We start from the raw sequence: 18,654 nt of genomic DNA on the forward strand, positions 1-18,654 counted from the left end.
CCTGCAGCAGCAGCTGTGTATCGTTCGCGGGCGACTGTGATAACGAACATGAGTGCCAACGCGACGGCGCGGCAGCTGACCGCCAGTGACCGGCAGCCGCAGGTTGTCCCGTCGTTCCAGCAGCCTGCAGCTGCATCTCAGCTGATTTTAATTACGTCTGATGGCCGCTCGCACTGTAACAGCTGAGTTTATTGTTATTGTTGTCACCGACAAGTGATAAAACCAATAAAACTAAACAAACATGATTAAAAAAATAATAACAACGATAAAAACGAAGACAAAATAATATTGTTAAAGTCGCAATTTGCTTGTTTGCACGATTGTCAACAATAGTCTTGTACCGTGCTTGTCGTCGACCGTTAGGTGTCCGTAATTGTTTACGATCTGCGTTCGCCGTTGTCCGTCGAACGTTCAACGCTTGAGAAAGTATGATTTGATTTCGTCGGTATGGAACGACAAAGGCCAAAAACTCGAGCTCCGTCTGAGACCAAACATCCGTCTCAAGTATGTACGACATCCGCATAACGGTGTTATTTCCGAAACAAAATCAGAACTAGGACACCTTTGTATTTGTATATAGCTATCAATTTCTCTATGCCAAACAACAGTTTAAAATGTTGAAAAAAAAGGCGATCGTATTTTTCTCTATTTGAGTTGTACTTCGCTCACAGTTTTTCGGTTCATTCAGTTTTCTATCAAGGTCGTTTGATCCTATTGTATATACACTCCCCTGTTATGGACTCGTTATGTAATGTGTGGATATTATACATTCTCGTTTTGTTACAGTAGGTAACTTAATATTCATGTTTACCACTTGGACTTTTCAAATGAAAATAATCTGAACTGCCTTCAATACAATATAAGTACCTTGTGTGTCTCTATATCAATTGATTATTAACTTATGAACATTTTGTTTTGTACTTTTGTATCCTATTGATATTTGTTCAACAAATTTTAGTTCTGTTTGTATTATGTAGAATATGATATATACGAACAGTATGATAATATTATTGATTGTAAATGTGTAATGTTGAGTTAATTATTGAATAGAATGTTTGAATATTCATATAATAATACATCACAATACATCACAATAATACACCATTAATTTGTATTGACAATTATCAATAATGAAATTTAATTAATGAGAATGTTTTATATCAACTATTAAATATTTTTTTATTTAGGTACTTTTGAAATTATACCCAATTATTTTATGATTCTATATTGAATTTAATTCATTTAAATATGAAAAAAAATTTAAAAAAAATAACAACACAGTATCTATTATTATTCTATTTTAATATTTGATCCTAAAATGATTATAATATTAACAATTTATAACCTAATTTGTATTAGGATGTGAGTACTGTAACATATTTCAGTCTCTATGATATATTAATGTGGCTGGCCACTCTGGAAATAACCTGCAAATTTAAATTAAGTCAAAACAATTTTTAAATTTGTACGTCGTACAGAATCTGATTTAATTTAAGGAACTTGCCAACAATTACATTTAATAAAATTTTCAAAATTGTTCTAAACATGTCCATGCTCAGTCTACTAATACCATCATGTTGATAATTCTATTTTTTTGTTCAACAAAATAAATTATTTATTTTCAAACTTAATTCATAAAATATTTGAAAAGTGACAAACTTGTAATAAATCATGTTATCTTATATGGATATTTGTAACTAACAATTTTTTTTGGTTGCAGATACATGTTGAAGAACCTGAGCCTATAGACAATGTACTGAATTCTTCTGCAGTAGATGATGTTGAAAATGCTCTCCACGAAGCATTTAATGATATTTTTTTAAGTACAGAACATTCAAAAGAAGTAAATGATAGTATCAGTTATTTAAATAGTGACACTACTAAGACATCTGATACAGAGAACATTGAAGAATCTACTGTTAAAAATCCATCATCTATACTACCAATTTCAATTCCTTGTTCTGTAGGTTCATTACCAAATCCTTGTGCTCCAATATACAATGAATTATGTAGTTCACCAGTTAATGAGACACCTTTTGAATCTTTAACTCCATTTAATGATGAACAACTGGCAGAATATTATCAAAATAAATTATTATTTGGATTACAAGAGTATATTGAAGAATTTAATCATACAGAATTAAAATATTTTCAAATTTGTGAACATCCACTTTACACATTACTTCAAGATTATTTACATGCAAGACTTAAACTTGAAAGTACAAAACAAGAAATTAAAGAATCAAAATATTCATATGTTACACATGAGAAACATATCTGGGCATTAGAACCAGCCACATATACACAGTACGGTGAATGCCAAGTAAATATTATTAAAAAACTGTTTTATTTGGATAAGTTAATTTTAATGTTATCAATTATCATGATATACACAAATATATTTCATCCAAAAGGGTTTTAGTACAATAATATCTACTTTTATAATAATTTATTAATTTTAATTATTGTTATTTCAGGATGGGAATCCAGTATCGGCTACTAAGAAATACGATATATCTAGATTCAACCAAGTAGCTTTAGACAATTTAGTGGTATCTCTCAAACAGTTACGAACTTTAGTCAATAACTATTATTGTGCCTTATATGATTGTCAAATGATCAAAGAGAAGGTTTGAGAGATTATTAATATTATATTTTTACTTTTTCATAGTACTTATAATGACACTATGTTAGTATTATATTCATCAATTAAAAACCACAAAAAGTAAAAAGTATATTATTTCTCTTTTAGATTGACTATTATTTACATGTATTATGTCAACCTTTTTCTACTTTGTCTGCGGATACTCCTGTGGGACTCTTTCTTAACTCCGATGTAAGAAATCTACAAGGAAAAAATCTTCAGTCACCTATCAATGATCTCAAGTCTTCCATTTCAATATTATTTTTATACCAAAGAAAAATAATTAATGACAAAGTTTTTATTAATGAAACAAAAAAATTGTTGGTCAAAATAATTGGTGTTTTACTTCGAGTTGCTTCATGGAAAGATCATTTCTTTATAATGAACCACATTTTAAGGTAATCAGATTTAACTAAAATTGTTTAATGTTTTTATAAGCAAATATATTTAAATAATAATTTATAATATAAACACCAAACAGTTACAAAAGACATACAAATACAATATAAATCTAAATCTTACAATACATTGTGAATATAATATAAATTTGAAAATACGGGTAACTGGGAGTATAATATGTCCTGAGCATGTGGTGAAGGGGTAGTAATTGTTTACAAGGTGATATGACTGGGGATGTAGAATGAAATCTGGTTGCGGTTAGAACTAGAGGCTCTTTTGAGAAGATCTCTTGCAGCCAGAGACCCATTTGAAAGGGATTTAATGAAATTGTGGATCCGCGGAAACTGTTGGTCAACTCAGAAGCGTCTCGAGCATTGAGTTTGCATGTGGGTGACGGGAGTATTGAGAGTGTTAAAAGCATAAGTAAAAACCTGAATTTTAAATGTGTTTAGGCGGAGTTAGTCTTTCACAAGGAAAGGAAGCCAATCAACCATACCTTATTTGAGGAGAGGTTTAACAAGTGAAAATTACAAAGTATGGAGTCAATGACCTGATTTGAAACTTCTGTTGTTATGTTTAATGAATTCTAGGATTTTCAATATTCTATTTAAGGTTAAGATTAAGTGGTGTTGAAAAGAGAATATTGAAGAGTTGTTTATCCCAAGATCTTTAACTATAGAAAATTTACCCTACCGAAATCCGTGATAATTTTATGATTGAGTCTATTGCAGTAGTATCTAATGCAGTTTTAGACAATTAATTGAACCATTTTCCCCAAACATAGTAAAATTGAGATCGGTCAGTTATTTTCTACAGTGAAAGGATCACCTGATTTTTAATGACAGTATAAAATAATAGAATTTTTTTCCATGACAACATATTTTATAATATATGTATTTCACTTCACTCATCGGTAGACTGTATTCTTCTCATTCGCAGAAAAATAATTTATTTTATTTTATGATCCAGATGTCAAACAGGTGTTGGGAAATGGGCTAAATCTTTTATCCAAATACCTTTGATAGATTTAAACCATCAAGATGATAACTTTCATTTAGATTACATGATTACATCATTGGCTATTATCTTACTGCCAGTCCAAGCTCGAGAAAAGTTTTTAGAACAAGTAAGAAACAATACCTGTTTTATTAATTTTATATGCACATATATTTAATATTTATATTACTTTTTTCAGATTTATAAAAGTGAAGAAGATACAAATGAATCTATATGGGTAGTGGTAGACAGCGAAGGAGAAGAAGATAGTTCAGGAAGTTCTCAACAAACACTTCGTGAGAGTGATATTATTGCTTTTCTCAATCAAATGCCATTTTCAGTACTCTTTAAAAAAGTATTTAATCAATTTTCTTCATAATACATAATATTAAGTATTACTTATAATCAAAAGTTTCAATAAAAATAATACATTTAATTTTATAACAGATGATTATGTTTTCTGAAAATGAAAATGTTGTACGTATAAACTTGTGGAATGAACAAGACCTATTAAGACTAATTGCTGTTGGCAGCGTTTTGGTTAAATTATTTAAATCAGGTTTGGAGACTTACTATTCTAAAAGTACCGAATATAAACAGTTTTCAAAACGACTTGGACATCTACTTCAGGATACTGTAAACTATGTTACTGATGTATTAGAAGAATATAAGTAAGTTCTATAATATATATTATTATAAATTATTTTATTTATTAACATAATATCATTGAATTTAGAAATCATAAGTTTGTGTCTGCTAGAATACAAACAGAATATGATGCATTCTTGTTCCGTGCCGTTAGTTGTTTGTACAATAATGTTGATAGAACTACTTGGCAGTATTTAGTGATGTTGCCTTTTGGACAAGTATCTTCTCAAATGGTAGTAAATCTCTTCCAATATGTACTACACATTAAATCAGGTTCATTAAAATAACAATTTTTAAATATATATTTTTCCTTAATAGTTTTTATCTTATTTATAGATTTCTACGAGTGTTCATTAGAGGAACTCTCAGAATGCATTATAAATACTTCTGACGATGAATGTTACTATTTATTAACGTCCATTAGTAATATGGCCTTAAGTAGATACATTAATGATATAGACTTTATAAAATCAGTGACTATTTGTTTATTTAAAGTAAGGACAATAATTTTACTTTAGAGCTGTTATGTATAATTTATTATTTTTATTAATAGATAGGGTTTGTGAGTAAAGCAACTAAAGAACAATGCCGTAAAACTTGTAGAACTTTAATTACACATTTATCTGATAAACATCCATTTCTTATTTCTGAAATCATGTGCGTACTTAAACATCATTTTGATGAAGTTGGCTCGGTATGTATGCTAGAAATGTAATTGTTATACCAATAATATTAATTGATCAGGCTGAATAAAATTAAATGTATTTTATATTGTTAAGGGTTCTATGTATCTTTTTAAAACTCTTCAATTACCAAATTGGAATATAACTATGGATGACTTATCTTACTTGGAACATTTGATACTCAATCATCCAATTACATCTACAGAAAATTCTTTAAGTCGCCATATACTTGCAAAGATATTTTCGGGATGCAATGAGAATGATATTAAGTATGAATTTTCTTTTAATGTTAAGCTACTAAATGTTTCAATTTATAGAATATTTTTGAACATTATTTTTATTTATTTTTTTCAATGCAATGCAATGCAGTGGTTTTATGCTGACTAAAGATATGCACTGCCGTATAGCAATTATTATTGTCAAAGCTGTTGTACAACATGCTCCCATCACTGTAGATGAAACTTCAACTCAATATTTAGTTCACAGTATAAAACAAGTAATTTTTATAAATTTATTAATAACTTTAATGTCAAAAAAGATAACTAATACTATTTTAGTTGGTACAAATTAAATCAAACGAACAAGCTTTTCGAGTATGGACATGGAAAGTACTATATACATTAAAACTCCACTTAATGGACCTACCAGACACTATAGTACGTGGCTCATTACAAGACTTGAGTCATTATTTACTTTCTGTGATAGATATTGATACTGATAATAATGTAAGTTAATAGTTAAATATATTTAAAAAGAATTCCCAAATAATGTTTTTCGTGCAATTTTAGGACACAAAATATTTGCGTCATGATGACCCAATCGCTTTATACACTGCTGTACACGTAACCACAGCCGGTCATTGTGTTCCAGTTATACTAAACAAGGGTTTAGATTATTGTTATAGATTATTACAATACAGACACTATACAGCTACTATAGCTTGTCTGAATAAGATAGTTCCATTTTTTTTTGAAAATACAGATTGCCTACTAGAATCCAAAAAGTAATGATATTTTCATTTAAAAATATCAAATTTAATAGTGATTTTTTATTTTATAGGTTTATTACAATTGTGGCAGGCATTATGGCAGATAATAGGAATAGTACCACAAAACGTGCTATGAATTTATTGAGTGTTCAAGGGCCGTCTGAAATCACTTTACAATTTACTAATATGATTCAATATCAAATATCAAATTATGCACGGTATGGATTAATAAGTCCTCATTCTGTTATGGACCTTTGGACTAAAGTAGTTTGCACTGTATGGAGAGAAGCAGATTCGGATTTATTTGTATATGTGTTGGATACTGTATTCAGAAATGTTTTTCGAACCCAATCGATACAGTGGGCTCGAGAGCTGCTTATATGTTTGATAACTGTAAGTGTTATTGTTGAGCAACCCTAACATTGTATTAATTGTACTTATATTGTAGCAATTGAGTGGTTCAAAAGAAAATGTTACGGCTATTGGGTCAATTTTTAATTTTATGTTTCAAAGTCCAGAAAAACGGCCACTTTTACTGCCCAAATATCCCGTAGTATTGTATTATTGTCCATATTATGCTTTATTGGCATTAGAAGCTGAAGAATGGTGTATCCAAGGTAGAAATGATATTTGGAAAAACTTACTGATGAAATTACATGCACAACAAGGAAAATCAAATGTGGATGATGCACTGAAGGTTTAACAAAATTAAACAAATTATAATCATGATTTTATTCTATTGTTTTTTGTACTTAGAGAGTGTGTTCAGAATTAAAAGTACCTCATTTTACATCTGGACATTTAGCTTTATACCGGTGGATGCAGTACGGATTGGAAATGCCACCTGGTCATCCTATGACTTCTTTATATTGGCAAAACTTTTTTCGATTGTATTTACAACGAGTTCCAGGGTAAATTTTTTTTTACCAATAATTTTAGTTACATTATCTAATATTTCACTTTTATTTAGAACTCAACAATTAGGCTGTGTTGGTCGCAAATTTTTTGAAGGTCTTGTAAATTCACCATATCTGAATAAAATTAGTAATAAACTTAAGGAGTGCATTGATTTTCATCGTACTAAACTTCAAACTGAACCCAATTCTGAAATTGATTTTCGTTTATCGAGGTATGCACATTATTATTATTGTAAGTAAAAACTAATAAATAAGTATGCTGTCGAGATATGCTGTGCAGATTATAGAAACTCTAATTTTTAAAAAATTATTTAAATTTATAAATGCCCAATAAAAATAATAATTCAAAATTTTAGATTTTATGAGGCTTGTACTCTATGGTTAACTGATTGTCGGATTCTTGAATCTACTTTATTCATACCTTCATTGGACTCAATGTATGAACCAAATGACCTAACACATATTATTAATGGATCTCATGTAATGAAATAAAATTTATGATATTGGTTATATTTAATATAATAATTTTGCTTGAAAAATATTAACTTAATTTTTGTTTAATAGGAGTGGTTGTCAGACTTAATCAATCATAAATTAATTGAAGAAAATAAACTTGAGTGTGTACAAAATTGGTGTGACTTATTTGGCAAAAATACTCTAAACAACAGTCAATCTAATAGGAGACTACCTTTAGAAAAGGATCCTATCACTAGAATTATCAACAGGTTGAAAATTAAAATTATTATTTAATATTTACTAATATTGACAAAGTTTGATGTATGTAATTTATACTTGTAGATTGAAATCTTATGATGATCCTATTAAAAGCCCAGATTTTGTGATACGACTGTCAGATGTCCAAACAATATGTACTAATATGTTGTATCATAAAGAACATTTGCTAAATATTGTACAATTAAATATTAAACAAATCGTACAATTCATTAAGTAGGTGTTAATCATATTTTCTGTTTTTTTTTGTAAGTTAATTAATATTGTTTTGCAGTAGAGTGTATCGAATGCAAACAGTTTGTCATGAAAATTTAGATAATCGGTACATAGATGGTGTGAAAATGGTTTATGTCCAAATGGATTCTACTACCAGAGTTCAAGCAGTTTGTGATTATAAAACAAAAAAAAGTAGCACGAGTAGTTGTGCTGGAGCAGCTGAAATCACTTTCCAAGTACCAACCATAATGTTCTAAAAAGAAAGAAAGTAACGTACTTAAAGTGTAAAATGTTATTTAAAGATTCGAGAAGCCAAGTTGAATGCAGATGTAGTTGAAATTAATTGTAATAACAGATCAGAATTGGACACATTAATTGCTGATATTTTGGAAAATTCATTGCCATGTTCATTAACAACAGCATGTACTACAATGGATCTAATTATTCAGTAAATATTTAATTTTGTGACCAGATTTTTGTTTAAAAAGTATATCGTAAAAAATTTGTCGTTTAACTTGTTTGAACTTGTAGGTTAATATTCAATGAATACAATGAATTGATAAAAATAGGGGACATTGCATTAGTTACTGATATTCAATCATCAGGTGTTTGGTTATTCTATACACTCATGTCTGAATATGCAATTCTAAGAACTTGTCCTTTTATTGAAAAATTTATGTTGACTATGCTTCAATCTATTGGAAATGTATTTATTACTTTAATCATTATTTGAAATATCATAATTCAATAATCAATATAATTAATATTTTTTAGGTTTTTATACTGAATAATGAAAATGAATGTTTACGTATACAAAATACTGCATTAACCTACCCTGAACTATCTGATATATTGATTCCTTTATTTTCACCATCTAGTGCATCCACAAATACATTTATGCAAGCTTACAAAAATATTGTCGACCATTGCAATGCTCAATATGAGCCTATTGCATTAAATTTACTTTCTAAAGTGAGAGCAAGGTAACACTTAGTGAAATAAAATATTAACCTTAAATTGTTTTATAGTTCAATGTATCTGTTTGTCTATCAACCAAACAGCCTTTACTTCAAGAAAGGTCAATATTAATGGATTACTGTTTAGGAGCTTTGATATTAGTTAAACAACAAACACGGTCAGATTACACATGGTCTTTACATGAAGTTAGTAAATTTAACATTTTTGCTATTTAATTATTCAACTAGCCGGTGATATATTGAATTGTTATTAACAGATTTTTAGTCAACATCTATGTGAAATAATGAATCATGATTTTCCTGAACATTATGGTGAAATATTACTAAAACTCTTAGATCATTCTAAAGAAGGTCGCATTTATTGTCAAGTATGGTTCAATATTCTCAATACAATTTTGGCTCAAGCTGTACCTACAACACATACAAATTCTGTGAGAACAATTTTGTTGCCAGGAATGTCAACAGATCAGCTAAGGGACGTAGTTAGACGTTATGCAACTGATCAACGATCTCTAAGTTCACAAGAAGTATGTTTCGACTTATTATAATTTGTTCTGCTTAACTTTGTTTTCTTTCAACATACAGCTTCAAGAAACTTTACATCTTTTGACTACTCATTTTGCTAACGAAAGACTGAAATCTGCCACGGGAGAGCTATATTCAAAATACAATGTATATATTGAACCATTGGTTGGCTTGTATGCTATGGTTACGCATGCACTAGTTGTAGGAACATTACAGTCTTATCGTGGCATGTTAGCAAATAAAAGTATGTATTAATTTAAAAAAAAATCATTCATTAATCTATTTATTTTACAATATTTTTGTATACTATAAATGTATAACTGAATTATAAATCTATATCAATTAAATATTTATTACAATATATTTAAAAAGGCATTTTAAAATAAATTAATATACCTTGTCCACAAAACCGGATACACAGAAAAAGTGAGTTATTGCACATGCACAAAATACAAAAACTAAAAAATTCTAAGTCAGGAATTTCTGATCCAATAGTTTAGTCTCATTTCCACAATCAGAATTCAAACATATGTATAGGGTACTGAGTAATATGAGTATCTGAGTGATAGAGTGTACACTGTTGTTGTGGACATAAATATAATATACTAGTTTATTTATTTAAATTTTAAATTCTATTAAATGGAAAAATAATTTAAGTTTATTAAAAAAGAAATCCCTTAGATTTCATTTTTGAAACGGTAATTTGAATTTTTACTGTCTTAGTATGTGAGTTTTTGTGCCCAACATTAATAAGCATGTTTGGCCCGTGGTTGGAACCTTGGTATGAGGGTTGGAATACTGATCAAAGATCATTGAAACTGCCGTGGTTGGCTACTGATACTTCAATATCTACTTTAATGGTTGATGCACTAGTGGAATGTATTAAATTTGTTCTAGACACCATGCCAGGTGAGAATACTTTTGTTAAAAATTATTAATTAATAATTATCATTTACCTATTATGTTATTAGTGTTTTAAAAAGAGAAATCCATTTTTTTCTTCGATTTTTAGCATGTGATAATGTCCTAAGTTTTGTCTGTCAATGGTATATAAAAATGTTTGCTCATATTCAGACAAATGATTACATTTTTGAGACGATTCACTCAAATCTTGAAAAGTTACCCTGGCAGAGATTTATACCAACACCTGTTGATTTAGATTTGATCATGAAGGTGATTGTTGATATTATTTATTTAGCTTAGATAAAATAAAAATAATTAATAGTTTAATGTAAAATTTTTAACAGGTCATGGACCAATTTTTACCCCAATCTCAATGTTTTTTGGCAAATGTAATTTTGGAAATACCTTGGCCGTATGTTCCGAATCTTGATCTCCGCATACTGTTATCGCTATTTATAAAACTATCTAATCAACCTAATATGAGAAAAGTACTTCTGAGTTTAAACAATTAAATTTGTATTATAGAATTATATTAAAGTATAATTTTTTTTCTATAGGGTGGAAAAATTAGACCCCTTTTATTAGAAGCCCAAAAATTTGCTTGGTACCAAATTGATGGGGAAACATATGAAAACATTCTGAGTTGGTTTGTTTCAAAATATGATCCAATGATTGTGCTTCAACTAAGTAATGAAGATTGGTGTGGCACAGATTCTGCTGTACTTGAGTAAGTCATGTACCTCATAATATTAAATTTATTATTTGGGATTTTAATATTTGCAATAACAACGTTTAATTTCTAGCCTGTTGAAAACAGCAGCTGGTTATAATAATGTCGATCATAATGCTCCATATGCAGAACCCATGATGTACAAAAGACGAATATTTATTCGTGCAATGGTAAGGATGTTTATATCGCTGGCTTCTCGGTACAGGTCAGTGTTGGGTGGTCATTACAAGAATCTTAAATGTGCTTTTCACCGTTTACTGGATGAAACTGAAATGGTCACTAAACACGGTGAAGAGGCTAAACTATTGGTCCTAGAGTTGTTGGTGTTAGTTAACCAACCTACAGGTTCCATACTATCTTCCCTCATGCTACAAACAATTCAAGAGTGGATTAGTCAAAGAAAAGCTGACTGTGCAGTATTACAAGGTTTTTTGATGGTTACTTGGGCCCATGTTACCGATCAGCAACATAAAGGTGATATACTTGAAGTTTGCTTGACATCATGGTTTAAACATCTTGGTGAGTTCATTAAAACAAGTGCCTATTAAATATAAGATATATTTATTTATTTACTATTTGAAATAGGAAATGAAGACGATTTTAAATGGGATAAAGTGTTATCGCTGGTTCAGCCTGTGCGTCTTCACTATCAAGGTTTAGGCGAAGTTCTAATGACTTCCAGTCATTTACTAACGTTATACACTCTGGCTCTAAAAGAATCCCAAAATCGATCAGCATATCCTGACATACTGAATACTCTTGTACAGTGTCTAGAATCTGTGAAACCTAAGTGAGATGCTTTGTATACAAAAAAATATTTAAACAAAAATGTCTAATCAAATTTATTGTTTTTATTTTTTGCAGTAATATTACTGAAAACAAGTTGCCACTATTGTGGTCTTTAGTCTTACGGTTAAGCACTGTTGAAGATGATCAAACAGCTGAATATCTATTACGAGTCGCTAATTCAGCAGCACAATTAGCCCAACATAAACAGAGTTGGAGTTTATTTGATGCCATCAGGTTACAAAAACAGACCAGTATATCCCCAAAGTATGTTGCTCAGTGTTTTTATTTTGAATAATTTTTATTAACAGTTAAAAATTGTAGATGTCGTGTGATATGTCGGGCTCTGGTAGCTTTCATACACTCACAGTTACCAGAAAACAAATCCAGTCGTAAACAACATATAAGACAAGAAAGCAATGCACCTGGTGGTTTCTTGTGTAATGACAGGTAATAGCTTTGATATAATTTGATATAATTTATTATAAAATTACAGATAAAATAATTTAATCTAAATTTGTTTTGTTACAGTGATTTTACTACATCTATAGAATGTTTAAAAGCAATCAGCCTTTTAGAGTCTTTAAAACTAGATAGACAGTTTTCTGATTCAATCGTAGCCATTGACATGGCATTAAAAATGATTAAAGGACCACAGAGTTCTATGAAAACTGGTGAAATATTCATAATTAAATTGGCTAAATGCTTATACACCGATAGTTTTATATACCGTTTGGACCCCATTTGATGACAGCAAGTTGGCTTGTTATCTGTTTTTTTATACATGTTGTCTGTGATATACTCTATGTTGAATATTTATTTTCATTTTTACTGACTACCCATTTTTTTTGTCGTTAATATTTACATTATACTTTAATAATTTTATGCTGTTTATTCTAAAATATGTTTAATTAGTAAATATTTTGTTTCGTTTTTGAATAATATATACATAATATATATTTATTATTATAAAACTATTTTATCAGTGGTGATGTTTATTGTGTTTGTTCTTTTTTGATAGAAATTATTTAGAATCTCAATTGATTTTGTTCTTTTGCAAAGTTATAAAATCTTAGAAGCCAAATTCTGAATTAGAGGTGATGGACCCGTAGCAACTAAAACAAGTCCAGTTACCACTCGCAGGATTCAGTTTGAAGAGATTGATGTGTATGCACTGGCTATGGTGACCAGAGAGGGGCAGACGGAATTATCAAAGGATGTTGCGCTTCCAAGAACTATAGTTTTCTTTTCAGTGGAAAATACCTTTTTCGACCATTTTTTTTTCTGGTGGCATATAAAAAAGCCATACACCTTACATATCACCTAACGCTACAAATACAATTTCTTTATTGATGATCTTCTATTACACATCGTCCATTTTCGTCAGTGATTATGGTTTTATTGGAGGCGTCTAATGCATGCAACAATCTGACTGTTATTTAATTATCTGTTACATTTTACTATACTTTTTATGATTACGGTAAAATTTAGGATTTCAACCTGAGGCCCCTAATGGCTAACAGAACCTTGAGGCCCCGGTGCAATGCCCCTCCTGCACCCTTGTTGAATCCGGCACTGAATATAGTATTAGGTATGTTACTTTTTTCTATTTAGGTAGCAGTCTTGGGTAAAATACTTTTGAAAAGTATTTGGGATAAATACTTGAATACTTATGAAAAATAGTATTCTGAATATGTATTCAAATACTTGATAAATATAATATTCCAAATAAAGTATTTGGAATACTATAAGAGTATTCCGAATACTTAAAAATATTTTCGGTAAATATTTGAAACGATACCAGTTATAATTTTAATATTGTATGATATTAATAGATATTAGTGATTACAAATTTCCAACTCATAAAATATAAATATTTTGTATTTTTGTTTTAAATCAAATGCAAGGGAATAACATGCAAATCAAAAATTTAGTTTTCATACTATAAGTATTCCGAATAATGTATTCAGAATACATCACAAAATACTTTTGGAAATAGTATTCTAAAAGTATTCGGAATACTATATTCGGAATACTACTCAAGGCTGTTAGGTAGGTACGTAAATGATTTATTAAATGTAGACATAGATGGTGACATTATATGAGCTTTTGCTGACAATATGGTATTATTCTTCATTGAAGAGAAACTTAACTTTTATAGAATCTTCAAGGGTAATGATTGGAATTTGGTACCTACAAAAAAAGGCTAACTTTGTGCCCATCTATTTTTAATATTTTTCAATTGCTATTGTAACAATATATTAGGAGCTTGCATTAAAATTTCACGCTTTTTTCCCCACAAATAAAATTTTATTGATATTTATAGAAAAAAAAAACTAAAAGTATTGAAAACTGACCATGTCGTAAACAGCTCAAAAAGAATCAAAATATTTTCAAAATGTTATGGTGTGTAGAAAATGAAAATATAAACATTCAATATAATTTTCATATATCTACAGTTATTCGTTTTTGAATAGGTAACAACATAATAACAAAACAAAATCGCTTCATGAGAAAGCACTCAATATTTACTTAAATATCCAATATTTTAAAAATATGAACCTTAAACGCCCATAAAAATTTAATTTGATTTGATTGAAGACATTTTTTTTTGAGAAAGATAGACAAACTTATGAATAATCTTGTATTACATTTTTAAATCCTAGATTTAAAAAGAAAATTTTTTATGAATTTCTAACTCAAAATCATTTGCAATTTTTCGTCATTTTACGTATTTTGTCAATATTTGAACTTTAAGTGCTTATAAAAAAATTGTAACAATGGATTTTTAATTTTTTTCATCTGCCTTTGAAACAATATACTAGCAGCTTTCTATTAAATTGTCAAGCTTTTTTATCCAATAAATAAAAGTGTATTGTTATTTTGAAAAAAAAACTAAAAAAAATGGAAACTGAAAATGTCAGTAAACAGCTCAAAATAAGTCAAAATATTTGGAAAAAGTAATTGTGTCTAGAAAACGCTAATATAAACATTCAGTCTAAATATCATGTACCTACCTACGGTCATTTGTTTAAGAATTGCACCAAAAACCAAAATCGATTTTTTCGAAAACAGATTTTGCGTAAAAATTCTTGTTTTTCCTTAATTTTTCTTTTGTTTTTCACGGTGCTTTTGAAAATAACTGGGAATTTTACTTTTAACCCCTCGAAGTACCAACTAGATTCACTTTTCTACCAGAAAAGGTACTGTTGAAGAAAATCTAAGCATTTTTACTGTACTAAAAGGCAGGGATGGAAAACGTTTTTAAAAAACGTTATTAAACGGAAAAAAACAAAAAACGAAAACAATTAATAAAACGAAAACGAAAAAAAAAAAAAAACAAAACAACTAATAAAACAAAACCAAAAACTGAAAAACGATAATAAAAAATCCCAAAAACAGAAAAAAATTTAATAACGAAATCAAAAACGAAAACGAAACTAAATTATAGTATTATACATTATTAAATTATACCATCAAAAAAAAAAATTTAAAAAAAAATTCACTTGTCATTACATTATAATTTTTAACTTTAAAAACATTTTAATTTTAAATCAGAAATTTTGAATTTTCTAATTTTAGATTCTGAGTGGAACGATGAATGTATTGATTTTACAATGATGTGTGTTTTTTTTTAAATTTTTTTTTGTGTCTGTCATCACCTTTTAGGACAGTAAAAACTAAAAGTGCTTGAATTTTCTTCAACAGTACCTTTTCTGACAGGAAAGTGAATCTAATTGGTACTTTGGGGGGTCAAAAGTGAAATTTTGGTTGTTTATATTTCCATTTTCTATAGGTACATCGTACATGATACAATTTTCAAAATATTTTGATTTGTTTTTACGGACAATTTCAGTTTCCAATTTAATTAGTTTTTATTTCTATGAATGTCATTAAAACATTATTTGTTGAGTAAAAATACTTGAAAATTTAATACAAGGCTCCTAATATATTGTTACAATGACATTTGAAAAATATTAAAAATCCTTAGTCACAGTTTTTTTTTAATTAGCATTTAAAGTTCAAAAATTGACAAAATATGTAAAAATCACGAAAATTAGCAAATTATTTTGAGTTAATAATTAAGTATATTTATCTATAGTATTAAAAAAAATTGACCTATAATAGGTATTAATAATAAATTCCAAATTAATCATATCACAATATCCATCAGGTAACGCGTTATACATCAACAACAAACCGTGGTACTTTCATAGATATATAATAGTATACTTTAGAAGTTTCAAGTACCCACAAATAATATTATACAATCATTACAATCACAACAAAATAACTAAAATAGTTATTCCAGGTTTTTTAATATGTAATTTCGTCCAAATTTGAACTTAAAATGACTATAAAAATAAACTTTCTTAGAATTTTTGGTAACAGAATTAAATATTTACGTGGAATCTTGTTTTGAATTTTCAATCCTTAGATATAAAAATTGAACATTTTATAAATTTTTAACTACAAAATAATTATTCAATTTTAAATTTGATAAATTTTGTCAAGATTTTAACTTTAAATGCTTATAAAAATAAATTGTGCCTATATATTTTTAATATTTTTCAACTGCTATTGTAACAATGTATCAGGAGCCCTGTATTAATTTTTTAAACTTTTTGGCCCAATAGATAAAACTATTGATATTTATAAAAAAAAAAAGTAAAAAAATTGAAAACTTACAATGTCCGTAAACAGCTCAAAAAGAGTCAAATTATTTTCAAAATGTTATCGTATATATAAAATGCTAATATAAAATGCTAATATAAACATTCAGTGAAATGTTCAAGTACCAGAGTCATTCGTTTTTTAATTATAATAAAATAATAAAATTGTTACAAAGAGAAATCAAGTGAATATCAAATGTTGTATAAGTATGAATTTCAAACGCTCATAAAAATTTAATTTGAGTTTCTTATAGACATTTTTTTTTTTGATAAAGGTAGATTATCCTTTTAGGAATCTTGTATTACATTTTAAAATCTTAGTTCTAAAAAGAAAAATTTTTACGAATTATAAACTCAAAATAATTAGGTAATTTTTGTGATTTTTCCATATTTTATCAATTTTTAAACTTTAAATGCTAGTAAAAAAAAAACTGTGACTAAGGATTTTTAATATTTTTCAAATGTCCTTGTAATAATATAGTAGGAGCCTTGTATTAAATTTTCAAGTATTTTTACTCAACAAATAAAGTTTTATTGACATTCATAGAAAAAAAAACTAATAATATTGGAAATTGAAAACGTTCCGTAAACAGCTCAAAACAAATCAAAATATTTTGAAAATTTTATCATGTATAGAAAATGGAAATATAAACAACCAGTGAAAATTTCATGTATCTACAGTCATTCGTTTTAAAGTTACACCAAAAACCAAAATCAATTTTCTCGAAAACAGGTTTCACGGCGCTTTTGAAAACTACTAGAAAAATTTTACTTTTGACCCCCCCCAAAGTACCAACTAGATTCACTTTCCTATCAGAAAAGGTACTGTTGAAGAAAATCCAAGCACTTTTACTGTCCTAAAAGGTGAGGACAGACACAAAAAAAAATAAAAAATTAAATTAAAAAATTAAAAAATTAAAAAAAACACACATCATTGTAAAATCAACACATTCATCGTCCCACTATAATCTAAAATAAAAAAAAGGTGTGTAAGTGGATGTCGCTCTGCTGTACAATAGATTACAAGTGGGTCACTGTATAATGGATGGTATTAAATTTGAATTCAATGTTATAATATCATTGTATAAGAAAAACGATTCTGAGCGGAGACGGTATGTCAGTCTAGGTATAAGACATAATATTATATATGGTATTAAAAAAAATTGACCAGCTATAATAGGTACCTATAATAAATTCCAAATTAATCATATCACAATATCCATTAAGTACTTATAACGCGTTATACAATATGTAATTTCGTCCAAATTTGAACTTAAATTGACTATAAAAGTAAACTGTGTAAATGTATTTTTTAGATTTTTTTGTAACAGAATTAATTACTTACGTGGAATCTTCTTCTAAATTTTGTCCGTATGTTCATTCCGAAAATGTCCGTAAACAGCTCAAAAAGAGTCAAAATATTTTCAAAATTGTATGGTGTATAGGAAATGCTAATATAAACATTCAGTAAAATTTTCATGTATCTACAGTTATTCGTTTTTGAATTACAACAAAATAAGAAAATCGCCACATGAGAAATCGAGTGAATATCCAATGTTGTAAAAATTTGAATTTCAAACGATCATAAAAATTTAATTTGACTTTCTTATGGATAATTTTTGTTTGATAAAGGTAGATAATCTTATAAGGAATCTTGTATTACATTTTAAAATCTTAGATTTCAAAAGAAAAATTTTTACGATTTCTTAACTCAAAATAATTTGCTAATTTTCGTGATTTTTCCATATTTTGTCAATTTTTGAACTTTTAATGCTTATAAAAAAAAACTGTGACTAAGATTTTTAATATTTTTCATCTGCTTTTGAAACAATATACT

General features: G+C 28.1%; 1 protein-coding gene across 2 annotated transcripts; it reads left to right on the top strand.

Moving 5' to 3' along the window:
- Positions 1-253: 253 nt before the first annotated feature.
- LOC100159547 (ectopic P granules protein 5 homolog) lies at positions 254-13,019 on the top strand. Of its 2 annotated transcripts, none has more exons than XM_003244998.4 (37): positions 254-504; positions 1,721-2,323; positions 2,478-2,630; positions 2,753-3,042; positions 4,013-4,169; positions 4,239-4,394; positions 4,487-4,710; positions 4,776-4,960; positions 5,024-5,181; positions 5,241-5,381; positions 5,467-5,639; positions 5,740-5,866; positions 5,928-6,095; positions 6,159-6,373; positions 6,430-6,751; positions 6,807-7,055; positions 7,115-7,269; positions 7,329-7,487; positions 7,632-7,755; positions 7,840-8,000; positions 8,074-8,223; positions 8,282-8,459; positions 8,526-8,671; positions 8,755-8,929; positions 8,998-9,195; positions 9,252-9,386; positions 9,458-9,727; positions 9,786-9,969; positions 10,449-10,634; positions 10,738-10,898; positions 10,973-11,116; positions 11,186-11,355; positions 11,432-11,877; positions 11,944-12,148; positions 12,223-12,411; positions 12,469-12,594; positions 12,676-13,019. In XM_003244998.4, the coding sequence occupies exons 1-37, from the start codon at positions 448-450 to the stop codon at positions 12,890-12,892; spliced, it is 7,257 nt and encodes a 2,418-aa protein (XP_003245046.1). In that variant the 5' UTR covers positions 254-447; the 3' UTR covers positions 12,893-13,019. The 2 variants fall into 2 exon arrangements, with proteins under 2 accessions (XP_003245046.1, XP_029344438.1); XM_029488578.1 differs by having other exon boundaries at positions 8,285-8,459.
- Positions 13,020-18,654: the final 5,635 nt, after the last annotated feature.

This window comes from Acyrthosiphon pisum, chromosome A1 (genome assembly GCF_005508785.2).
Source record: "Acyrthosiphon pisum isolate AL4f chromosome A1, pea_aphid_22Mar2018_4r6ur, whole genome shotgun sequence".
NCBI lineage: Eukaryota > Metazoa > Arthropoda > Insecta > Hemiptera > Aphididae > Acyrthosiphon > Acyrthosiphon pisum.

Bases quoted from the DNA above. Each gene is read 5' to 3' on its own strand.
- LOC100159547 (XM_003244998.4), top strand. From the start codon at position 448: ATGGAACGACAAAGGCCAAAAACTCGAGCTCCGTCTGAGACCAAACAT. The intron at 6,096-6,158 runs GTAAGTTAATAG...GTGCAATTTTAG, and splicing joins ATATTGATACTGATAATAAT to GACACAAAATATTTGCGTCA. The intron at 9,387-9,457 runs GTTAGTAAATTT...TGTTATTAACAG, and splicing joins ACACATGGTCTTTACATGAA to ATTTTTAGTCAACATCTATG.